Here is a 25,955-nt window from a genome sequence, read left to right as displayed (position 1 = left end):
ATATCGTGCTATAAGTCTATCTGCATAAAAGATGGCATGTGAGCACAAAGGACTATTCTATACGGCAATACAACACTGACTCTCACAATACTCTTTTTTTCCAAGTACAATTTGAACAGTTGTTCAGAGACCGGTTTACCGGTCGACCTATCTATGGCACAAGTTGATGTGCGGTAGCTACGGTTCTAAGGTACGTGTAGTTAAATCCATACACGCCAGCAAACGATATATCTAGAAATCTGGGCACAGAGGAGTAATACAGAAATCTGCAATGTAAACGACATTATTTGTCTAATCTCAGCTGTAAAGACACCTCTGCTGATGTCATGTTCAAAGCATGATATTCTTAATCATACAAAAAAATAAAGAATCTAACACTACCAGCTGCAAGACGTTCTCTCTCTCTCTCTCTCACACACACACACGGGCCGATTTGGCTACGAATGGGTGAATTGCCGTATCTGAAGGACTAGTAAGACATTCTGCACCAAGTTTTAAAACGAAGCAAGATATTTCTGGGTTGTTGTCCTTTCTTATTTGACAGTGTAGATCAGTGCCCAAACCTATGTAATTCCATGGTAGTTCATGTAATGACACATTTGTAACATATACCAGTTTGCAATGTGTCATACACTGACTTTCCGATTGAAAACGTTAGAATAAATTGCAGTAGCATACAAGTTGTGCATTTCTATTTCACGCTTCCCTCTGTTACATTTTTAAAACCCTACTCCTTGAGTATGGTGGATGTGGGTGTTCACTGCTTTTTAACCGTTTCCAAACCAGGGCATTATATCCTTCTCGAGGGGGCATTTATTCAGAGATATTGACAGCTTCTTTCAAAATAGGAAAATATACAGTGCCTTGGAAAACAAATATTCACATTTTGTGCACAACTCATGTCCTTGAGGCACTGCCGTTTTCAACCTGTATGAGAGAAGAGGACCAAAGTGTATGCAAGCCCTGGTTTATTGTGAAAAAGACTGAAAGTAAAGAAATCTTAACACACATTTTAGAACATTTGAATAGCAGTAAATTTTTTGTGTTGAAATATTGTTAAAATGTTCAATTGGCTAGTTGACATAATCAGTTACTGGCCCAGTGAGTCACCTGAGTGAGCCATTAAGTGAGCCACCTGAGTGAGCCATCTCAAGTTAAGGAAAATATCAATTCAAAAACAAAACAAATGTCAAGAGTGAACATTATTACAAGAGTTAATATGACTGTAAATATAAAACATGTTACATACACAGTAAATCAAAACACTAACCATTAAAAAAACCTTAAATATACAATACTCCTGAAAAACTGTCTGTTTCCCATTTAGTCTCCACCATCCTGTTACTTGGAAACCTGAAAGTGGAAAGAGAAGAGGAAACGGTAAATAAATCAAATATCTCTCAAATCACAAAAAAAGTAGTTCGTAGAGCCTGACCGATACAGTGCCATCAGAAAATATTCAACATTCGGTTGTTACAGCCTGAAGAAGAAGAATCTTGTTCAACTGTTGCCATGCACCTGCAAACAGTTTGCTCAGATGTGCGAGTGCCTTTTGAATTTTGAGTTGTGTTACAGCCTGAATTCAAAATGGATTACATTTATCCCCCCCCCCCACCCATCAACACACAATACCCCATAGTGACAAAGTGAAAACATGTTTAGAAGTTTTTGCTCATTTACTTAACATGAAATACAGAACAATTATTTACATATGTATTAACATCTGAGTCAATACTTTGTGGAAGCACGTTTGGAGGCAAATACAGCTTTGAGTCGTCTTGGGTATGTCTGTATCAGCTTTGCACATCTGGATTTGGTGATTTTCTCAATTTTCCTTGCAGATTCTCTCACGCTCTGTTAAGTTAGATGGGGAGTGGCGGTAAACAGCAATCTTTCAAGTTTTTCCACAGATTTTAAATGGGATTCAAGTCTGGGCCACTCAAAGACTTTCACATTCTTGTTCTGAAGCCATTCCAGCATTGCTTTGGCTGTATGCTTGGGGTCATTGTCCTGTTGAAACGTAAATCTTCACCCCCAGTCTAAAGTTGTTTGCACTCTGAAGCAGGTTCTTATCACAGATTGTCCTGTATTTGGCTCCATTCATTGTTCTCTCTATCGTTACCAGTCTCCAAGTCCCTGCTGCTGAAAAGCATCCCCCATAGCATGACACTGCCACCACCATGCTTTACAGTAGGGAATGTGTTAGACAGGTGATGAGCTGTGTCTGTTTTATTCCAGTCACTGATTTACATTCAGGCCAAAGAGTTTTATTTTTTTGTCTCATCAGACCACAGGATCTTTTGCCTTATGCTCTCAGTCTTTTACATGCCTTTTTGCAAACTCCAGGTGTGCCGTCATGTGTCTTTTTCGCAGGAGTGGCTTCTGTCTGGCCACTCTCCCATAAAGCCCAGATTGGTGAAGTGCTGTAGAGACTGTTGTCCTTCTGACAGGTTCTCCCATCTCAGCCAAGGAACTCTAGATCTGTCAGAGTGGTCATTGGGTTCTTGCCCAGTTGCTCAGTTCGGTCAGACAGCCAGCTCTACGCAGTCTGGGTAGTTCCAGATTTTTTCCATTTCCTATGTTGGAGACCACTGGGTTCTTGGAAACTTTTTCAACACTCTAAAATGTTTTTATACCCTTCCCCCAGATAGAATTGTGATTAAGCATACAGTATATTTCAGAGCTCTACGGACAGTTCCTTGGACTTCATGGTATAGTTTCTGCTCTGACATGCACTGTCAACTGTGGGACTTTATTTACACATACAGAGATGTGTTTCTTTCTAAATCATGTCCATGGCCACATGTAGACTTCAAATCAAGTTGTAGTGACATCCCAAGGATGATCAAAGGAAATTGGATGCAATTTGGAGTGTCATAGCAAAGAGTTGTGAATACTTATATTGAAAATGAAATACAGAAATATCTCATTTACATATTTTCAATATTTCTAAAAAAACATGTTTTCACTTTGTTATTATAGGGTATTGTGTGTAGATAGATGGGTTAGGAAAAAAAATACATTAAATTCATATATAATTCAGGCTGTAACACAAAATGTGGAATTAAGTCAAGGGGTATCAGTACTATCACCAATATTGTCCTTTTTAACTGCTATATCGGTATGGGCCGATATTCACTGATAACCGATATTGAATAAACAGAATGAAACAAGGGAATCTCATGCTGACCTGAACACCTGCAGCCATTTTCATGACATTATTATTGTCACAAAGTATGAAATCAACATTTGAGGCATAGGTATTGGACAATTGCTCTTTTGGATGGAAATGTATGAGAATTCAGAGTAGAAAAATTACACTTCACTTCCCACTCTAAAAACAATATATCGGCATAGGTAAGTTTTGCCACCCCAAAAATCGTAATCGGACCCCAAAAAAACATATGGATCAGGCTCTAGTAGTTACAATCTGAAAACATACACAGTGTTGTTGACAAATATTGGAGAGTTTAATTGAAACAACCCTTTGAACACACACAGAGGTCTATAGGAGATGACAAAAACAAGCAGAACGCTCTGTGGACTCCATGTTGATTACCTTTTAAGAAGAACCCTGTTCCTCCTTGACCTTGTTCTCCGCCTCCATCTCCTCCACCCCAGCCTGGGTCATCAGGTCACCAATGTTCTTCTCCAGGTCATCGATGCGGCCACTCATCTCATCGAGTACTCTTGTCAAGGAAGTGGGAACAACATTCAGGTACCATGCCTACTATACAAAATATCTCAAACTCCTATCCATAGAACTAAGAACTACCAATCCCTTTGACCCAATCTGTCTGCTTGTTACAGCGGTCCATCAGTAATACAATGCCGATATTAATGTTCTGTATTTTGAAATGTTAGCAAAAGTTGTACATTTCACTGTTAGTCTACAACTGTTGTTTACGAAGCATGTGACAAATACAAGTGTGATTGATTGATTTACACAATTGCTTCAAACCGGCTGACAAAACCGCCAGGATTGTGTGCATTACATGTATCTGAATGATCAAGTCATTGATATCATTAGACTACGCTATGAGCAATCCAATTAAATTGTAACATAAAACTGTGTCATTCTGAAAGTCTGTCTTTGATTGCATTGAAATTGTGAAGGCAGGATATTTCTTCCAATGATCTGGTCTGACATGGTCTGGAATTTATCCTGCATCTGCTGCAGCAATGTCTGGACCTGTAGAAAATGAGGAGAAGGAGGACAGAACATGTTGTAATAACTGTTTGTTGCAATGTGTGGGTGGACACGTTTATATCCTGTAGTATAGCAGAATCTTAGTGCATGCATGCATACTATTGAACCTTGTGGGCGTTAAGCTGCCTCCGATGCCTACACAACAGGGTGTTGCCTCCACCGCTGATACCATGGAAACCATTGGGATTTGCAGTTTTGTCGCCAAAAAACAAAAGTCAAGCTTTACAAGCCGGAACACAATTACATTTAGCCATCTATCACCCATCTATCAGCTACATTTCAATAATAATAGCTGTAGCTAGCTAGCTAAACAGGACTAAAACAAAGGTAATGTAGCTAAACAGAATTTGACTGCAACTATTTCATTTAAAAAAAGTTTATGTTGCTACAAAAACGATTGGAGAAAAAAAACAGTTATAGCAGCACTTTAGCCAGTTAGCCAGCCTGCTAGCTAACGCTAGCTAGTTCTCAGGTTTTCAAATGGGATAGGATATGGCAATGATTTGGGACCGTTAGCTAGATAATAAGACTCACCACCCCAGTCAGGTCCTGTACAGATTTCGGATCCTGGATCTCTGACATTGCACTAAATTCGTGGCGCTGCTGTACGATAGACCACTCACTGGTTAGTCTGAGACGTCTTCCTTCTCTGCACACGAAGCGAAACAACCGTGAATGACTGAGGGAATTATTTTACACTGGCCTGGGTTGAACCGGGCAATGGCCGTTTACCTCATCGGGCAAAAACGGAGAGGGAGGAGCGCCCTTCTCAAATGGAACAGTAATCTGCACCGCTTGGTCATGTTGTCAACAAGGCAGCATGGTGCATCGTCCAGAAACATACAACATATATTTTCCAATAAAATACATTTTCTAACTAGTTTTAATTGGGATGGTAGATAAAGGGTTTTTATCAAAAGCAATCACGTGGAAAAAATAAATACTCTAACTAATTACTACATGTGCTTGATTACCAAACTTTTGTTTTGAGGCAATTTCGCCGTCTGACGGTTAGAGCACGTGAGGCAGCCCGGTTCCAAATGCAATCAACTTTGAGCCGGTGCAAAACACGCAAACACGGGCGCCAGAGCGAGATTAATCGAATCCGTCACTGACTAGCTACAGACCCCCAACGAGTAAACAGTGAAGCGTGAGCATTCTAAATCTCGCGAGTTTACCAAAACGGGAAACGAGCAAACGGTATTGGATTAGAAGTGTTTATAAAATAATACAACATTAATTAGTATTTTGAAGAAATAGAGCAGAACCTGGAACATGATGCATGGCGAACAAGCATTTAGTAGGAAATATATACTGCTCAAAAAAATAAAGGGAACACTTAAACAACACATCCTAGATCTGAATGAAAGAAATAATCTTATTAAATACTTTTTTCTTTACATAGTTGAATGTGCTGACAACAAAATCACACAAAAATAATCAATGGAAATCCAATTTATCAACCCATGGAGGTCTGGATTTGGAGTCACACTCAAAATTAAAGTGGAAAACCACACTACAGGCTGATCCAACTTTGATGTAATGTCCTTAAAACAAGTCAAAATGAGGCTCAGTAGTGTGTGTGGACTCCACGTGCCTGTATGACCTCCCTACAACGCCTGGGCATGCTCCTGATGAGGTGGCGGATGGTCTCCTGAGGGATCTCCTCCCAGACCTGGACTAAAGCATCCGCCAACTCCTGGACAGTCTGTGGTGCAACGTGGCGTTGGTGGATGGAGTGAGACATGATGTCCCAGATGTGCTCAATTGGATTCAGGTCTGGGGAACGGGCGGGCCAGTCCATAGCATCAATGCCTTCCTCTTGCAGGAACTGCTGACACACTCCAGCCACATGAGGTCTAGCATTGTCTTGCATTAGGAGGAACCCAGGGCCAACCGCACCAGCATATGGTCTCACAAGGGGTCTGAGGATCTCATGTCGGTACCTAATGGCAGTCAGGCTACCTCTGGCGAGCACATGGAGGGCTGTGCGGCCCCCCAAAGAAATGCCACCCCACACCATGACTGACCCACCGCCAAACCGGTCATGCTGGAGGATGTTTCAGGCAGCAGAACGTTTTCCACGGCGTTTCCAGACTCTGTCACGTCTGTCACGTGCTCAGTGTGAACCTGCTTTTATCTGTGAAGAGCACAGGGTGCCAGTGGCGAATTTTCCAATCTTGGTGTTCTCTGGCAAATGCCAAACGTCCTGCACGGTGTTGGGCTGTCAGCATAACCCCCACCTGTGGACGTCGGGCCCTCATACCACCCTCATGGAGTCTGTTTCTGACCGTTTGAGCAGACACATGCACATTCGTGGCCTGCTGGAGGTCATTTTGCAGGGCTCTGGCAGTGCTTCTCCTGCTCCTCCTTGCACAAAGGCGGAGGTAGCGGTCCTGCTGCTGGGTTGTTGCCCTCCTACGGCCTCCTCCACGTCTCCTGATGTACTGGCCTGTCTCCTGGTAGCGCCTCCATGCTCTGGACACTACGCTGACAGACACAGCAAACCTTCTTGCCACAGCTCGCATTGATGTGCCATCCTGGATGAGCTGCACTACCTGAGCCACTTGTGTGGGTTGTAGACTCCGTCTCATGCTACCACTAGAGTGAAAGCACCGCCAGCATTCAAAAATGACCAAAATATCAGCCAGGAAGCATAGGAACTGAGAAGTGGTCTGTGGTCACCAACTGCAGAACCACTCCTTTATTGGGGGTGTCTTGCTAATTGCCTATAATTTCCACCTGTTGTCTATTCCATTTGCACAACAGCATGTGACATTTATTGTCAATCAGTGTTGCTTCCTAAGTGGACAGTTTGATTTCACAGAAGTGTGATTGACTTGGAGTTACATTGTGTTGTTTAAGTGTTCCCTTTATTTTTTTGAGCAGTGTATATTTGAAAGGAAATTGCATCCTCCTCGATTTGTTTGATGAAACGCACATTTATTTAATCGCCATTCATTTTCTGCCGGTTGAATTCACTCAACTCTTGACTTTTTCTTATCCTGGCTTTGATTAACAACAGCCTCCCTATCAAATAGGTAGGTTGGCTACAGTCCGTTTTTATTTCTCACCTCGTGTTGATTTGTAATTCATGCCAGAATAAGAGCTCAGCAGAAGTTTCAACTTTGAAATAGGTTCCAGTTTGTCTGACTGATTTGCAGTTGAAAAGTAAATAAACAAAACTACAACAAAATCTTACACATTCTGTTTAGGGCCTAGCTATATGCACAATTGAACTAACGGAACTAAAGTCTGGCATTATGTTCGCTGCGTTGGATCAGAGCCTACTGGTGGAAAGCTGTGCTGTGGTGTCCCATGAGTTGTGAGAGACATGGACAACAGACTGGGTCTGGGTGATGAGGAGGAGGGAGATGTGGGGACCCTGTGGCACTCTTTGGACTGGCTGACATCCTGTGTGATGGTGGTTGGAGGGGCTCTGCCCTACGCCTCACAGTACCAGCAGATCCTTCGGACCAAGAACACAGACGGCTTCTCTACATGCGTCTGCCTGGTTCTGCTGGTCGCTAACATCCTCCGCATCCTTTTCTGGCGAGTGGGTTTGGGTGTTGGGGGGGGTAGTAAGGTTTATCTGGAGTTAATGCAGTGTCAGGTTTTCTGCTAATGTGTGTGTGTGTGTGTGTGTGTGTGTGTGTGTGTGTGTGTGTGTGTGTGTGTGTGTGTGTGTGTGTGTGTGTGTGTGTGTGTGTGTGTGTGTGTGTGTGTGTACGTCTGTCTGTTTGTTTGTGTGTTTTCACACCTGCAGGTTTGGGAAGCAGTTTGCGGTGACTCTGCTCCTGCAGAGTGTGGTGATGATTCTCACCATGCTGGTGATGCTCAACCTCTGCTGCTCCGTACCGAACACCAACCGTATCAGCACCAAACAGCAACACATCACAGGTAACAGCAAACATATAGCACCCATAGAATAACTATCTAACAGCCATCTGACTTCGGCTCCAGGCTTTGGTTACGTTGAAAGCTTGTGGCAAAGGCTAACAACAACCAATTAAAAACCATAAGACAGCCATCTATCACCCATCTATCCACCATTTTAATAACCATCCAGCCACCTCTGCAGCTGTTCTATTGTTTTACCACTGGAGGGAGATATTTGGGAGGAAAGAGGAAACAATAACCTTCCATTATTTACCTGCTGTCTGTGTCTCTCTGTCTGTCTGTGTCTCTCTGTCTGTCTGTGTCTCTCTGTCTGTCTGTGTCTCTCTGTCTGTCTGTGTCTCTCTGTCTGTCTGTGTCTCTCTGTCTGTCTGTGTCTCTCTCTGTCTGTGTCTCTCTGTCTCTGTGTCTCTCTCTGTCTGTCTGTGTCTCTCTGTCTGTCTGTGTCTCTCTCTGTCTGTGTCTCTTTGTCTGTGTCTCTCTCTCTCTCTCCATCCACCCCATCTCTCTCTCTATCAGATCTGGATCCCCGGTTCTTTTGGAGCTGGGACGGCTTTGAGGACTACCTCATCTTCCTGTTGGCCTTCACGCTGCCCTGTGCCTTCACCACCCTTCTCCTCCTGTACTCCTCTCTGTTTGTGGAGTCCCTGGGCTTCCTGGCCGTGCTGACGGAGGCCATGCTGGGGCTACCACAGCTGCTCCAGAACCAACGCAACCACTCCACCACCGGCATGAGGTGAGGCTGAGGAAGCAAACACATTTTCTTCAGGAAATTGACCCACTCTACTCAGATGAAGGATACCAGCCCTCACCTGCTTCTCTCAGCATCCTCTACCAGCCATCACTCACCTGCTTCTCTCAGCATCCCCTACCAGCCCCCTCTCACCTGCTTCTCTCAGCATCCCCTACCATCCCTCACTCACCTGCTTCTGTCAGCATCCCCTACCAGCCTCCGCTCACCTGCTTCTCTCCATCCACTCTTCATACCCATCTATTCCTCCCTCGGTTTTATAATATAATTTAGCCGTGATGTCGAACAGGGATGCAGACCCTGATGAGTGTTTTGTTGTTACATTTGAACATGTTATACATTGGAGCAGAGCGAGCCAAGTTGATACATTGTATAATTTAATTGCCTGGTATAACCAAGAGCACGGGCCAGTCTGAGTAGGCTTTGCAATTGCAAGTTCGCTAGCCTGTCACACAGTCTCTTGCGTGCCAGAGGAAAAATGGAGCACAGCTTCGCAACAGGCATGCCTCCAGCGTAACAGCAAAGAAAACGCCTTGTCTCAAAAAACATGACCAATATTACCAGAGCTACCTTTTTTTCTGCACAATTGGGTGTTGTTTACTGCCACATATCATTATGCATGTTTAATAGGAAAATATAAGCACCCACCATATTAGTTGTATTCCTTCCTGCCATTCCTCCAGACCAATCACAGCTAGGCCTTTGAATATGAGCCAATCAGCCATTCCATGCAGCATTCTATTATACAGTGAACAGGGTCAAGTTAAGTTCAATGTGTTTTATTGACTAGAAGGGTGAAATTAAATTCAATGTGTTGTATTGACTAGAAGTGGGAAGTTAAGTTCAATTTGTTGTATTGACTAGAAAGGGGAAGTTAAATTAAATGTGTTTTATTGACTAGAAGTGGGAAATTCAATTCAATGTGTTGTATTGACTAGAAAGGGGAAGTTATATTCAATGTGTTTTATTGAGTAGAAGTGGGAAGTGAAATTCAATGTGTTGTATTGAGTAGAAGGGTGAATATCAGTGACCAGTTTTTTTGTGTAACGCATAGGCAGAACATTTTAGAAAATGAGAACAAGCGTTTCTAAATTTAATTTCAAAATAAATAATATTTGCTAGCAACAACTGATTTTAAATGAATTTGCCCGTGGAACAAGTTTAGAGGGTGCAATATAATACAATGATATAATATAGGCGACCCTGGATGCACAACGTGGCCTGGGAGGCTCACAGGAATCCACAGTTGGCCCACTCTATCGATGATCCACTTTTCAACTCATTACTTCTTGTATCCCAAATTCTTTTATATTTTTTTATTTTTTTGTTGTTTAGCACTGTAATTTAAGTTTTAAAACTGCAAAATTATCTTTGCGCCATGGAAACATTTGTACTATTACAGGAAATCAGCTTTAAAACTGCAAATGTTCTCTCTGTCCCATGGCAAAATGTGTAGAATTGTAGGAAATTACCATGAAAACTACAAAATTCTTTCCAATTTGAAGAGGCCTTTAAAATGTCCTTTCCCAGGCCTGAGACTTGGTTAGTCCGACCATGAGCTGCAGCAGTAAAACTCCTTGTATGCTTGTAGTTGCTGAATGTTTTTTCTCATCGTGAGGTGAAGCTAATGAGTGTTTACTCTGATGAGAGCTGTCCTCTGAAACACATTCCAGCTGTACCCTGAGACACACTAACCTACTAAATGAACTAAGTTTGTCTCAAATGGCACCGTATTCCAAATCAAATTTTATTTGTCACAATCACATGGTTAGCAGATGTTATTGCGAGTGTAGCGAAATGCTTGTGCTTCTAGTTCCGACCATGCAGTAATATCTAACATGTAATCTAACCTAACAATTTCACAACAACTACCTTATACACACAAGTGTAAAGGAATGAATAAGAATATGTACATAAAAATATATGAATGAGCGATGGCCGAACGGCATAGGCAAGATGCAGTAGATGGTATAGAGTACAGTATATACATATGAGATGAGTACTGTAGGGTATATAAACATTATATAAAGTGGCATTGTTTAAAGTGGCTAGTGATACATTTATTACATACATTTTTCATTATTAAAGTGGCTAGAGATGAGTCAGTATGTTGGCAGCAGCCACTCAATGTTAGTGATGGCTGTTTAACAGTCTGATGGCTTTGAGATAGAAGCTGTTTTTCAGTTTCTCGGTCCCCGCTTTGATGCACCTGTACTGACCTCGCCTTCTGGATGATAGCGGGGTGAACAGGCAGTGGCTCGGGTGGTTGTTGTCCTTGATCTTTTTGGCCTTCCTGTGACATCGGGTGGTGTAGGTGTCCTGGAGGGCAGGTAGTTTGCCCCCGGTGATGCGTTGTGCAGACCTCACTACCCTCTGAAGAGCCTTACGGTTGTGGGCGGAGCAGTTGCTGTACCAGGCGGTGATACAGCCCGACAGGATGCTCTCGATTGTGCATCTGTAAAAGTTTGAGTGTTTCTGGTGACAAGCCGAATTTCTTCAGCCTGCTGAGGTTGAAGAGGCGCTGCTGCGCCTTCTTCACCACGCTGTCTGTGTGGGTGGAACATTTCAGTTTGTCCGTGATGTGTACGCCGAGGAACTTAAAACTTTCCACCTTCTCCACTACTGTCCCGTCGATGTGGATAGAGGGGTGCTCCCTCTGCTGTTTCCTGAAGTCCACGATCATCTCCTTTGTTTTGTTGACATTGAGTGTGAGGTTATTTTCCTGACACCACACTCCGAGGGCCCTCACCTCCTCCCTGTAGGCCGTCTCGTTGTTGTTGGTAATCAAGCCTACCACTGTAGTGTCGTCTGCAAACTTGATGATTGAGTTGGAGGCGTGCATGGCCACGCAGTCATGGGTGAACAGGGAGTACAGGAGAGGGCTGAGAACGCACCCTTGTGGGGCCCCACTGTTGAGGATCAGCGGGGTGGAGATGTTGTTACCTACCCTCACCACCTGGGGGCGGCCCGTCAGGAAGTCCAGGACCCTGTTGCACAGGGTGGGGTCGAGACCCAGGGTCTCGAGCTTAATGACGAGTTTGGAGGGTACTATGGTGTTAAATGCTGAGCTGTAGTCAATGAACAATGGATGTTGACTTAATGGTGCTTCTTCATTATCATAATCAACAGGTTTTGGCAGACAGCCAAAACCTATAATGCATTGCACCTACACAGTGCACTATCTGGGGAATAAGTTGGCATTTGGGATGTATCCTAATAATACTCAGATGACACCCGGCTGTCTGCCAAAACCTGTTGGTTATGATAATGAAGAAGCACCATTAAGTCAACATCCATTGTAGAGTTGCGTCACGTTGATGTGAGACTGTCAGCCATGCCATGCTTCTCTGTTTAAATTGGATTAGATAAATAATCATTAAGATGAGCTACATGAACAGATGCCAAGCTAATACCAGTTTGTGGCTTGGCAGAGGGAGAACGGTGCAACTGCAGACCACAATTCATCTGCAGGAATCCCTCCATATACTTTGTTTGGTACATTTTTATGCTATCCTGGAGCGCACCAGGAGGCAGGTGTGCTCCAGTACAGTAGGTGGCGGTAACTGTATGCTAGCTAGACCTAAAGAAGACTCCGGGACACATCAGGCGGGAGCCGGCACCGTGTGCTAGCTAGTCCTAAAGTGGACTCTGCTACACCTTCTGGGTGTCATAGAGCTATAGGGCCATGTTGGGCTGCCTCAGACACCAGTCAGCCTGGCCTACAGACCTTCTGGGTGTCATAGGGCTATAGGGCCATGTTGGGCTGCCTCAGACAGCAGTCAGACCTATTTGACACTGATGATCAATAATTACCTCTTCAGTAAAATTACGGTGTTCAAACCGAACTAAAGATACACCTGGAGGGAAACAGGTGCAGCACCATGTTTCCTCTTCTCAGTGACTGTCATTCAAAGTGATGGTCAATGATCCTGTTTCTTATTGACATGTTTTCTGTCTTCAGTGTGAACATGGTCCTACTGTGGATGGCCGGGGACAGCTTCAAGACGGCCTACTTTGCCCTGAAGGAGAGCCCGCTCCACTTCCTGTTGTGTGGGCTGACTCAGGTACTTGTGGATCTGGCTATCCTCTATCAAGTGTGTCTCTACAGCCTAGACCCCTGGGACAAACTGGTTTAACTAACTCTAACCCTAGCTAACTCTAACCCTAGCTAACTCTAACCCTAGCTAACTCTAACCCAAGCTATCCCTAGCTAACTCTAACCCTAGCTAACTCTAACCCTAGCTAACCCTAGCTAACTCTAACCCTTGCTAACCCTAAACCTAGCTAACCCTAACCCTAGCTAACCCTAACCCTAGCTAACCCTAGCTAACCCTAGCTAACTCTAACCCTAGCTAACCCTAGCTAATTCTAACCCTAGCTAACTCTAACCCTAGCTAACCCTAGCTAACTCTAACCCTAGCTAACCCTAGCTAACTCTAACCCTAGCTAACTCTAACCCTAGCTAACTCTAACCCTAGCTAACTAACCCTAGCTAACCCTAGCTAACTCCAACCCTAGCTAACTCTAACCCGAGCTAACTCTAACCCTAGCTAACCCTAACCCTAGCTAACTCTAACCCTAATCCTAATCCTAACCCTCTATCAAGTGTGTCTCTACAGCCAAGACCCCTGGGACAAACTGGCTTAACTAACCCTAACATAACTAACCCTAACTAACCCTAGCTTGGAGAGGAGAAGGTGCTCAACTAAGGTGAGATGAGGTTCAACCTGGCCACATCTACATCATGTTTATTATGGTACACTGGGAACCAAAACAAGTTCAGATAGTACCTCCCTGTTTCTGTCAGTTTGGGAGCGTTTTGTTGCATTTCCTGTCTACTGACCGCTACAGGGTCAACAACACATGTCAACACAGGAAGAGCCACCAGTAGGAGTCAGACATAACAGTCATACTACAATACCAAGCGCAGATATACTGAGTGTACAAAACATTAGGAACACCTGCTCTTTCCATGACAGACTGACCAGGTGAATCCAGGTGAAGCTATGATCCCTTATTGATGTCACCTTGTTAAATCCACTTCAATCAGTGTAGATAAAGAGGAGGAGACAGGTTGAAGAAGGATTGGTAAGAGTTGAGACAATTGAGACATGGATTGTGTATGTGTGCCGTTCAGAGGGTGAATGGGCAAGACAAAAGATTTAAGTGCCTTTAAATGGGGTATGTCAAGAACTGCAACGCTGCTGGGTTTTTCACACTCAACAGTTTCCCTGTGTGTATCAAGAATGGTCCACCACCCAAAGGACATCCAGCCAACTTGACACAACTGTGGGAAGCATTGGAGTCAACATGGGCCAGAATCCCTGTGGAACGCTTTGGACACCTTGCAGAGTCCATGCCCCAAAGAAGGCTGTTCTGAGGGCAAAATAGAGGTGTTCCTAATGTTTTGTATACTCACTGTAGTTCACAGGAGTGAACAACATTTCTATTCAAGCAAATTTTGATTGATCTTCACGAGAAGACCAGTATTTATGAAGTTGCCAGGTTTCTCATTAATGTATTCATGTATTTATTTGGGCCGTTTTAGTTTTTCTATTCAAGCTATTTTGACTTGAGTTCTATGAGAAGTGTTCAGTATTTATTAAGTTGCCATGTTGTTCTTGAATGTCGTGTTATATTTATATTTTGGGAATCTGTTTTTATTTTTTAAGTTTTAGTTTGATGTTGATACAGTTATTTATTGGTCGGCCAGTCCTCGCGTCGCTCTTCTGTAATGCTTCATGTCTTCACAGTAATACATACTACTTGCTTCAAGTATACTTCGAGGATAAGAACACAATTTGTGTTTTTAAAAGTGTTGTTCATGAAAATAAATGTGACATCATAATGTTTCTTGTTTCCTTATTATTGTCCTCTGCCTCAGTGTCAGATATAAATATCCCGTTGTGATACCGACACTGGGGGTCCTCTATCTAGATGTTGTATTGAATACACTGCTGCCTATGGAGGTTCCTGTCAGGGGGACATTCTGGGGGTCTAGATGTTGTATTGAATACACTGCTACCTATGGAGGTTCCTGTCAGGGGGACATTCTGGGGGTCTAGATGTTGTATTGAATACACTGCTACCTATGGAGGTTCCTGTCAGGGGGACATTCTGGGGGTCTAGATGTTGTATTGAATACACTGCTACCTATGGAGGTTCCTGTCAGGGGGACATTCTGGGGGTCTAGATGTTGTATTGAATACACTGCTACCTATGGAGGTTCCTGTCAGGGGGACATTCTGGGGGTCTAGATGTTGTATTGAATACACTGCTACCTATGGAGGTTCCTGTCAGGGGGACATTCTGGGGGTCTAGATGTTGTATTGAATACACTGCTACCTATGGAGGTTCCTGTCAGGGGGACATTCTGGGGGTCTAGATGTTGTATTGAATACACTGCTACCTATGGAGGTTCCTGTCAGTGGGACATTGTTCAATGTCCTCGATGTCCTGGCCTGCTGCTGGAGAATCTCACACACACGGAGAGAGTCACACACACAGAGAGAGAGGAGAGAAGCTATAAATTATACTGTAGATTAGATGACTTTCGGAGTACTATTTTCAAAATGTCTCATACTATAAAAGTAGAACATTTTGCATACTGTTTAGTACTATAGTGTGAGTTTTCAGACACGGCCAGTGTGTTTCACGGTTTTCTGTCTGATATCACTTCATCCTAGTTTCCAGTGGTCTGTTACTCCTGTCAGCATGTAGAGGGTTAATGTGACTGACTGACAACACAGGGGGAGTCCCAAATGGCTCCTTGGATTTTTTTTTACCAGGGTCCATAGGGCACTGTTTAATAGTAGTGCACTATATAGGGAATAGGGCTCTGGTATATAGTAGTACACTATATAGGGAATAGGGCTCTGGTCTATAGTAGTACCACTATATAGGGAATAGGGCTCTGGTCTATAGTAGTGTACTATATAGGGAATAGGGCCCTGGTCTATAGTAGTACCACTATATAGGGAATAGGGCTCTGGTCTATAGTAGTACCACTATATAGGGAATAGGACTCTGGTCTATAGTAGTACACTATATAGGGAATAGGGCTCTAGTCTATAGTAGTACCACTATATAGGGAATAGGACTCTGGTCTATAGTAGTACACTATATAGGGAATAGGGCTCTAGTCTATAGTAGTACCACTATATAGGGAATAGGACTCTGGTCTATAGTAGTACCACTATATAGGGAATAGGACTCTGGTCTATAGTAGTACCACTATATAGGGAATAGGGCTCTGGTCTATAGTAGTACCACTATATAGGGAATAGGGCTCTGGTCTATAGTAGTACCACTATATAGGGAATAGGGCTCTGGTCTATAGTAGTGTACTATGAAGGGAATAGGGTGCCATTTGGTACACAGCCCAAGTTGTGTGATGTCCAATGTACACACTAAAAACAAATGTTTCTATATAGTGCCAAATAAGGGTTCTTAGGCTTGTAACCATAGCAGAACCCTTTTATTGGTTCTATAAATTCCCTGGGTTTGATTGTGTTAATTGACAAGTTGAAACAGGAGTGCTAGCTCTGGAACGGCTGGGGGTCCCTAAGGAGATGAATGACAACCACTGATTTAGTTACATTTTATATTTACATTTTAGTCATTTAATAGTAGTGCATTTAATCGTGGTGCACTATATAGTTCTCAGTTGATGCAAGGCCATACATAAGTCTTTCACAAGACTCCCTCACTGACCATAGTCATGTATGACATGTAATGGCATAACACAATATATCAACTGGAACGACACTCTCACTCACAGTTGCACGAAAAGAGTTGTGAGGAAACCACCACCTAAAATATAGTAATGGGTCGCCTCCCTGATATTTAAATGTTCACTATAAGAGGAAAGAACACCTTTGTGAACTGCAAAGAACCATCGAAGAGCTCAAATGGTTATTTTAGTCATTATGGTTCCACATAGAACCCTCACCTTTCCCAAAGAACCCTTGAGGAACCCTCTTTTCTTAGTGTGTGGTAGTTTAGCGGCTACAGACTACAGACGGTTGTGTAGTATTATGTTTTAACACGTTGCAGCTCTCATCACTTGTAACTAAGCCTGTAAACATGTACACAACAACATCCGTGTTCTCCAGGGTGACTGGGGATTTTAATCAGACAAGCAGAAGGGATCAGGGAGTTGTGTTTCATTCCCACAGGAGAAGAGGAGGGAGCTTGTGATGTAATGACATTTCCGTTCTGTCTGTGTCTCTCTCTCTTTGTCTCTCTCTGTCTTTGTCTCTCTCTGCCTTTCTCTCTCTCTCTGTCTCTCTCTCTCTCTCTCTCTCTGGCTCTCTGTCTGTCTGTCCGTCCGTCCGCCCGCCCGTCCGTCTCTGTCTTCCTCTGCATTCTCTCCACTGTGTGTCTTACTGTAGCTCCCTGATCTGTGTGTGTGGCACTCCGCTGTGTGTGTGTGTGTCAAGGTGTGCCTCTCTGTCTCTCTCTCTCTACCGTGTGTTTGCGTGCTGAGGCAGAGAGGGGAGACTACTGCCAGCTGATCCTGTCAGCAGAAAGACAGACCAGTGCAACAATGCAGTCTGACAAGCACCATCTTCCCTCCTAGCTCCACCTCCTCTCTGTGGTGACTGAGCTCCACTATGGCCCCTGGCCACAGCTCAGATACAGAGACCACTCTGCATCCCAAATATCACCCTATTCCCTTTATAGTCCACTGCTTTTGACCAAGGCCCATAGAGAATAGGTTTAATAGTAGTGCACTACATATGGAATGGGCTATTTGTATTGTATTGTGGATCTCCATTAGCTGCTGCCAAGGCTGTCTGGGATGTATACCATGTTGTTTTCTATTGGTCAACAAATCATTGTACAGGAAGCAGGAACAAGGTGAATTGCTACAATACATGACCTCCTCACAGGACCTCCTCACTGGACCTCCTCACAGGACCTCCTCACAGGACCTCCTCACTGGACCTCCTTACAGGACCTCCTTACAGGACCTCCTCACTGGACCTCCTCACCCCAGTGTGTTTCAGGAAGTCAGAAGGAAACATTGAGGGACATTGTGTCAGGAATGGAAAATCATGATGTAATTTGGTTCAACTTTGACCTGTCTTGTTGGGATCCCAGTGTTACAGGTCAGGTACTCCCTCACATGTTGACTGATTGAATAAACACTGAACAAAAATATAAACGCAACATGTAAAGTGTGCGTTTCATGAGCTGAAATAAAAGATCCCAGAAATGTTCCATATGCACAAAAAGCTTATTTCTCTAAAATGTTGTGCACAAATGTGTTTACATTCCTGTTAGTGAGCATTTCTCCTTTGCCAAGATAATCCATCTGACAGGTGTGGCATATCAAGAAGCTGATTAAACAGAATGATCTTTACACAAGTGCACCTTGTGCTGGGGACAATAAAAGGCCACTCTAAAATGTTCAGTTTTGTCACACAACACAATGCCTCAGTTGCCTCAAGTTTTGTGGGAGTGTGCAATTTTCATGCTGACTGCATGAATGTCCACCAGAGCTATTCCCAGAGAACTGAATGTTAATTTCTCTACCATAAGCCGCCTCCAATGTCGTTTTAGAGAATTTGTCAGTACGTCCAACCGGCCTCACGACAGCAGACCACGTGTATGTGGTCGTGTGGGCTAGCGGTTTGCTGATGTTGTGAACAGAGTGCCCCATGGTTATGGTATGGGCAGGCATAAGTTACGGACAACAAACACATTTTATCGATGGCAATTTGAATGCACAAAGATACCGAGACGAGATCCTGAGGCCCATTGTTGTGCCATTCATCGACCGACATCATCTCATGTTTCAGCATGATAATGCACAGCCTCATGTCGCAAGGATCTGTACACAATTCCTGGAAGCTGGAAATGTCCCAGTTCTTGCATGGCCTGCATACTCACCAGACATGTCACCCATTGAGCATGTTTGGGATGCTCTGGATCGACGTGTACAACAGTGTGTTCCAGTTCCCGCCAATATCCAGCAACTTCACACAGCCATTGAAGAGGAGTGGGACAGCATTCCACAGGCCACAATCAACAGCCTGATGAACTCTATGTGAAGGAGATGTGTCGCGCTGCATGAGGCAAATGGTGGTCACACCAGATACTGACTGGTTTTCTGATCCACACCCCTACTTTTTTTTAAAGGTATCTGTGACCAACAGATGCACATCTGTATTCCCAGTTATGTGAAACCCATATATTAGGGCCTAATTTATTTATTTCAATTGAGTGATTGCCTTATCTGAACTGTACCTCAGTAAAATCTCTGAAATTGTTGCATGTTGTGTTTATATTTTTGTTCAGTATATTTGATCATTCAAAGTAGAAGGCTGCTCCAGCCAGAGACAACATTCCAAAGGCTTGTTAAGGTTATCATCTTAATTAACCCAGGGTAACAACATTCCATAGGCTTGTTAAGGTTATCATCTGAAACCCAGGGTAACAACATTCCATAGGCTTGTTAAGGTTATCATCTTAATAAACCCAGGGTAACAACATTCCACAGGCTTGTTAAAGTTATCATCTGAAACCAAGGGTAACAACATTCCATAGGCTTGTTAAGGTTATCATCTTAATTAACCCAGGGTAACAACATTCCATAGGCTTGTTAAGGTTATCATCTGAAACCCAGGGTAACAACATTCCATAGGCTTGTTAAGGTTATCATCTTAATAAACCCAGGGTAACAACATTCCATAGGCTTGTTAAGGTTATCATCTTAATTAACCCAGGGTAACAACATTCCATAGGCTTGTTAAGGTTATCATCTGAAACCCAGGGTAACAACATTCCATAGGCTTGTTAAAGTTATCATCTGAAACCAAGGGTAACAACATTCCATAGGCTTGTTAAGGTTATCATCTTAATTAACCCAGGGTAACAACATTCCATAGGCTTGTTAAGGTTATCATCTTAATAAACCCAGGGTAACGACATTCTATAGGCTTGTTAAGGTTATCATCTGAAACCCAGGGTAACAACATTCCATAGGCTTGTTAAGGTTATCATCTTAATAAACCCAGGGTAACAACATTCCATAGACTTGTTAAGGTTATCATCTTAATAAACCCAGGGTAACAACATTCCATATACTTGTTAAGGTTATCATCTTAATAAACCCAGCGTAACAACATTCCATAGGCTTGTTAAGGTTATCATCTGAAACCCAGGGTAACAACATTCCATAGGCTTGTTAAGGTTATCATCTGAAACCCAGGGTAACAACATTCCATAGGCTTGTTAAGGTTATCATCTGAAACCCAGGATAACAATATTCCATAGACTTGTTAAGGTTATCATCTGAAACCCAGGGTAACGACATTCCATAGGCTTGTTAAGGTTATCATCTGAAAACCAGGATACAAATCAAACCGAATTATGGCTATAAACCTGGGTCATATATTTTAGACTCATGTGGGCTGTAATTGAATTAGCAGGGAGCCAGTCAATGTACACACTGTGTGCGTAGTGCATTACATAGGGAATAGGCTGACGTATGTGACTAAGTTACGTCTCAAATGTGAATAAAGAGTGATGCTGTAGATTATGCTTCCAAATCAATGGATCTCACGGTTATCCACTGGAGACAGAGAGATTATTGTTTAGAAACATTTGCATTTGGAGAAAAAAAACATGTATTTGATTTTACAGCAAAGGCACATTGTTAATGTGACAAACTTTCGCAGGGTGACACCAACTGCCATGTTCATTATAGCTAGCAATCATCTAAAAATAACCCAGGAAATACAGTACAAGTCAAAAGTATGGACACACATACTCGTCCATATTATGTCACGAACAGCTCAAATAAGCAAAAAGAAACAACAGTCCATCATTACTTTAAGACATGAAGGTCAGTCAATGTGGAACATTTCAAGAACTTTGAAAGTATCTTCAAGTGCAGTCGCAAAAACCATCAAGCGCTATGATGAAACTGGCTCTCATGAGGACCGCCACAGGAAAGGAAAACCCAGAGTTACCTCTGCTGCAGAGGATTAGTTCATTAGAGTTACCAGCCTCAGAAATTGCAGCCCAAATGAATGCTTCACAGAGTTCAAGTAACAGACAAATCTCAACATCAACTGTTCAGAGGAGACTGTGAGAATCAGGCCTTCATGGTCGAATTGCTGCAAAGAATACACTACTAAAGGACACCAATAAGAAGAAGAGACTTGCTTGGGCCAAGAAACATGATCAATGGACATTAGACTGGTGGAAATCTGTCCTTTGGTCTAATGAGTCCGAATTTGAGATTTTTGGGTTCCAACCGCCTTGTCTTTCTGAGACGCAGAGTAGGTGAACGGATAATCTCCGTATGTGTGGCACCATGAAGCATGGAGGAGAAGGTATGATAGTGTGGGGGTGCTTTGCTGGTGACACTGTCAGATATTTATTTAGAGTTCAAAGCACATTTAACCAGCGTGGCTACCACAGCATTCTACAGCGTGTGTCACACATTCTCTGCTTTCTCTTTGCTGGATGTATCTGTGTGTGTGTGTGTGTGTGTGTGTGTGTGTGTGTGTGTGTGTGTGTGTGTGTGTGTGTGTGTGTGTGTGTGTGTGTGTGTGTGTGTGTGTGTGTGTGTGTGTGTGTGTGTGTGTGTGTGTTTCGAGGCATGATTCACATCAGGCAATGCTTCTTGTAAACAGCAAACTCAAATTTTGTGAGTTTTTTTTAATAGGGCAAAGCAGCTCTAACCAACATCGCCAATGTGTGTGTGTGTGTGTGTGTGTGTGTGTGTGTGTGTGTGTGTGTGTGTGTGAGTCAGATGTCCTCTCCTGTGGCCGGATTAACAGTAATCCTTGATATTCATCATCCAGGGATCACAGGCCAACTCATTTATAATCACTGTCATCACACTCCTCCCCTGTCCTCACCCTCCCTCCCTCCCTCCCTCCCTCCCTCCCTCCCTCCCTCCTCCCTCCCTCCCTCCCTCCCTCCCTCCCTCCCTCCCCTCCGTCCGTCCGTCCGTCCGTCCGTCCGTCCGTCCGTCCGTCCGTCTCGTCCGTCCGTCCGTCCGTCCGTCCGTCCGTCCGTCTGTCTGTCCGTCTGTCTGTCTGTCTGTCTGTCTGTCTGTCTGTCTGTCTGTCTGTCTGTCTGTCCTCTGTTCTGATCTCTCTCTCTCTGTGTGTGTGTGTGTGTTCTCTTCTCTTTCCTACACACCACGATCACACTAATATACTGTTTTCAGCTTTTCACTAAGATCTTAAAGATCTTGGGTTTATTTGTCAGTAACCTGGCTGATGAAACCATGTCAGTAACCTGGCTGATGAAACCATGTCAGTAACCTGGCTGATGAAACCATGTCAGTAACCTGGCTGATGAAACCATGTCAGTAACCTGGCTGATGAAACCATGTCAGTAACCTGGCTGATGAAACCATGTCAGTAACCTGGCTGATTGAAACCATGTCAGTAACCTGGCTGATGAAACCATGTCAGTAACCTGGCTGATGAAACCATTTAGTTGTAGAATGCCAGAACATTGCCCTCACATCAGATAACATCAGGGGTGAAACTAGATGTAACGTCTTACCGGTACGGGACGCCCAAGTACCTGCATGCATTTAAAAAAAATTATACTGTAAAAATGACAGGGTTGCCAACTCTGCTGACAAACAGATCCATAAACACGACCCTGTCTGATCCATAAAATCGAGTGAAAGAGATAAGAGACTAGTCAGACATACCACTATAAATCAACTAGGGGAGTGGACATTTACTGCTGAGCCTTTAGAAAACACTGAAACTCTTGTTTGTATAGCTGTGTAGGCATGGGCTTGGTCTCATGAGTAGAAGGTAATGACGTAGGCAATTACATCACAGGGGGTTGACTAGAGCATAATAAAAGCAACTTGGACTTTTCCTATTTTGCAGAACTCAGGAAAGACATCAGTTGTATGTGTGATGTTTTGATCTTTGACTTCTGTCTACAGCTGTATTTTGATTAAAATTGTTATTATTTATAAGTGCACATTTGTAGTGTTCCTTATTTGTTAAGTAAAAAAACGGAGCACAGAAAAACAGAACCAACAATATCAATCAACAAAGAGGTAAGAATATGTAAGCTATAAGAATATGTTGAAGTCTACCTTGGGTGCAGATGACTGAACTGCTCACTTTACTGTCTGTCTGCAGGTATACTGTAAGGATGTGCACTGAGTCGGGAAGCAAGTTCAGGAAGTGAGTGTTTTAATAAATAAACACAACATTATACAAAATAAGAAACACAAACAAAGCACAGAACTGACACAGGAACAGAAATAATAACACCTGGGGAAGAAACCAAAGGGAGTGACATATATAGGGAAGGTAATCAGGGAGGTGATGGAGTCCAGGTGAGTCTGATGACGCGCTGGTGCGCGTAACGATGGTGACAGGTGTGCGCCATAACCAGCAGCCTGGTGACCTAGAGGCCGGAGTTGGAGCACACGTGACAATAAAGACGAGGAGACATACAAAGGTATGACAATTGGTATTGGTATGTTATGCAGATCACATTTACTATCCTCCCTTAGCCTTTATCATCCTTCCTTAGCCTTTACCATCCTCCCTTAACCTTTACCATCCTCCCTTAGCCTTTATCATCCTCCCTTAGCCTTTAACATCCTTCCTTAGCCTTTATCATCCTCCCTTAACCTTTACCATCCTCCCTTAGCCTTTATCATCCTCCCTTAGCCTTTAACATCCTTCCTTAGCCTTTACTATTCTCCCTTAGCCTTTATCATTCTCCCTTAGCCTTTATCATCCTTCCTTAGCCTTTATCATCCTCCCTTAGCCTTTATCATCCTTCCTTAGCCTTTATCACATTCCCTTAGCCTTTATCATCCTCCCTTAGCCTTTATCATCCTCCCTTAGCCTTTATCATCCTCCCTTAGCCTTTATCATCCTCCCTTAGCCTTTATCATCCTCCCTTAGCCTTTATCATCCTCCCTTAGCCTTTACTATCCTCCCTTAGCCTTTATCATCCTCCCTTAGCCTTTACTATCCTCCACTACCTCTTCAATGAAAATCCCATAGACCTCTATATTATGGACAAGGTATGTGAATGAAAACCATTGTCAACCATTATCATTTTCATTCACATTTACTACAAAAACCAAGGTATAAATACGGTTGTGTTTATGTTTTGTTAATTATCTGTATAATTAAAACGTTTTTGGGATTCACAGACTTCACCCTCCTTACACCTCTGATGAATATAACAGGAAGCCTGTTCAATCACCATGCACTGAAAAATCATTCTGGCTATGGATATGGAGAACATCAACACATTAACATCAACACTGCCAGAGGATATACCCATTGGACTTGGGACTCTGCTCGGAGTTCACCTGATATTTGGATTTCTTAATTCTGCTTTACCACTAAAATCCTAATAAACACTGAGAGCTGAAATATTGTTGTTATTGTTATGCATATTATTATTCATAATAATAATAGGGGGAGTAATTAAAAAATGAACCCCAAAAAGGTTCTTCAAAAGGTTCTTAGAGGATCCATTAAAAGGGATTGTTTGAAGAACCCTTTTAAAGAACTTATAGGTGTTCCCCCACAGTTTCAATTTGAAGAAACCCTAAACGATACTCCAGGAATCTTTTCTTTTTAAGAGTGCACCTTTGTTCACTCACAAAATCATTTCAGCATCCAAACCCCAGCAGTGCTCTGTGCCGTCGCAATGTGATGAATGGTAAGAGCCAGCTGTCCTACAACACCTAGGCATAGTGTAATAACATTCTGTGATTGTCATTAAGCCTCCACTTGTACCCTGAATTGATGCATCCACTGTTGTCCACCTACGCCTCGGTCTCGGCCACTCATCTCTGCCTTGACAAAATGTGTTCTCCTCAAACCACAATGCAATTCTGGAGCATAAACCACCCGGTTTCCAGTCAATTCACACATTTTTCATGCGGCTGACATGCAGTCATGTTAAATAGTTGTGTAGTAGCCTATAGTTTAACGGTATGGCTTACCCCCCACTATTTATTTTACAATGGACGATGTACCGGACCATACCGCCTTGCTCTCACCCTTGGATAGCATAATGGAGAGCTGTTGACAGTGGAAGGAGTGACGATGTGAAAATGGAGGCTTGGTGATAAGGTGGTTGTGACACTACAATAGCTGTGATGGTTTATGGTGGTGACAGACAGACAGACGTGAAGGGCGAGGCTGGGAATTGAGCCAGGACAACTAGGATTACCAGCCAGCAGCTACTGAGGAGTGTCATCATGGTCCTGGCAGCTGAACAGAGAGTCAGGACCTCAGTTTAATGTCTATCTACCCTCTGTATTTCTATAGTCCCTGTCACTGTCCCATGTCCTGGGGTGTTGAGTGTCTTGACCTGTCACTGTCCCATGTCCTGGGGTGTTGAGTGTCTTGGCCTGTCCTGTGTCCCCTGTCCTGGGGTGTTGAGTGTCTTGGCCTGTCCTGTGTCCCCTGTCCTGGGGTGTTGAGTGTCTTGGCCTGTCCTGTGTCCCCTGTCCTGGGGTGTTGAGTGTCTTGGCCTGTCCTGTGTCCCCTGTCCTGGGGTGTTGAGTGTCTTGGCCTGTCCTGTGTCCCCTGTCCTGAGGTGTTGAGTGTCTTGGCCTGTCCTGTGTCCCCTGTCCTGGGGTGTTGAGTATCTTGGCCTGTCATGTGTCCCCTGTCCTGGGGTATTGAGTATCTTGGCCTGTCCTGTGTCCCCTGTCCTGGGGTGTTGAGTGTCACGGCCTAAATAAATTAAGGAGAGCCGTAGGAGCTCAGATGCACAAATATTTATGTCCAACGTTTTCGACAGAGAAGCTGTCTTCATCAGGGTATAATGACAAACACTGCAGGGTGACTCGTTTATATAGTGTTAAAAGACACACAGGTGTCTGTAATCATGACCGGGTGTGGTCTGATATCATTGGTTAATTCTCATATATTAAAATAGCATACAAAAAACATAAATGGATAGCATACGGTCATAGATACAATTTGGCTACATAAGCCTACAAACATTTACAACGAATAGCAAAATCACAAATAATCACAAGAACGTCTTCAGATCAAAGACTACGTTGAGACCGAAGGGAACAAGGGTTTTTAAATGAAAGATCCAGACAGCCTC

The 25,955-nt window shown here is 43.4% G+C and overlaps 2 protein-coding genes and 1 long non-coding RNA gene across 3 annotated transcripts; 2 read left to right on the top strand and 1 right to left on the bottom strand.

Annotated features, from left to right (window-relative positions):
- Positions 1-951: 951 nt before the first annotated feature.
- Positions 952-4,954, bottom strand: LOC106587964 (heat shock factor-binding protein 1). Its single transcript, XM_014176624.2, has 4 exons — positions 4,745-4,954; positions 4,126-4,192; positions 3,560-3,684; positions 952-1,353 (listed from the first exon to the last, which is right to left on the bottom strand). The coding sequence occupies exons 1-3, from the start codon at positions 4,790-4,792 to the stop codon at positions 3,563-3,565; spliced, it is 237 nt and encodes a 78-aa protein (XP_014032099.1). The 5' UTR covers positions 4,793-4,954; the 3' UTR covers positions 952-1,353; positions 3,560-3,562.
- A 2,983-nt stretch (positions 4,955-7,937) lies between these two features.
- LOC106587963 (solute carrier family 66 member 2) lies at positions 7,938-13,047 on the top strand. The gene is made up of 3 exons (XM_014176623.2): positions 7,938-8,110; positions 8,627-8,843; positions 12,820-13,047. Exons 1-3 carry the CDS (start codon positions 8,023-8,025, stop codon positions 12,992-12,994), a joined length of 480 nt encoding a protein of 159 aa, XP_014032098.1. The 5' UTR covers positions 7,938-8,022; the 3' UTR covers positions 12,995-13,047.
- Positions 13,048-22,741: 9,694 nt separating this feature from the next.
- Positions 22,742-24,242, top strand: LOC123738546 (uncharacterized). The gene is made up of 3 exons (XR_006767510.1): positions 22,742-22,911; positions 22,997-23,321; positions 24,031-24,242. It is a non-coding gene; the product is annotated as an uncharacterized lncRNA (long non-coding RNA).
- Positions 24,243-25,955: the final 1,713 nt, after the last annotated feature.

Source organism: Salmo salar, unplaced genomic scaffold (assembly GCF_905237065.1).
Source record: "Salmo salar unplaced genomic scaffold, Ssal_v3.1, whole genome shotgun sequence".
NCBI lineage: Eukaryota > Metazoa > Chordata > Actinopteri > Salmoniformes > Salmonidae > Salmo > Salmo salar.
The sequence above is the reverse complement of the archived record's forward strand: the minus strand, read 5'-3'. Positions and strand labels throughout refer to the sequence as shown.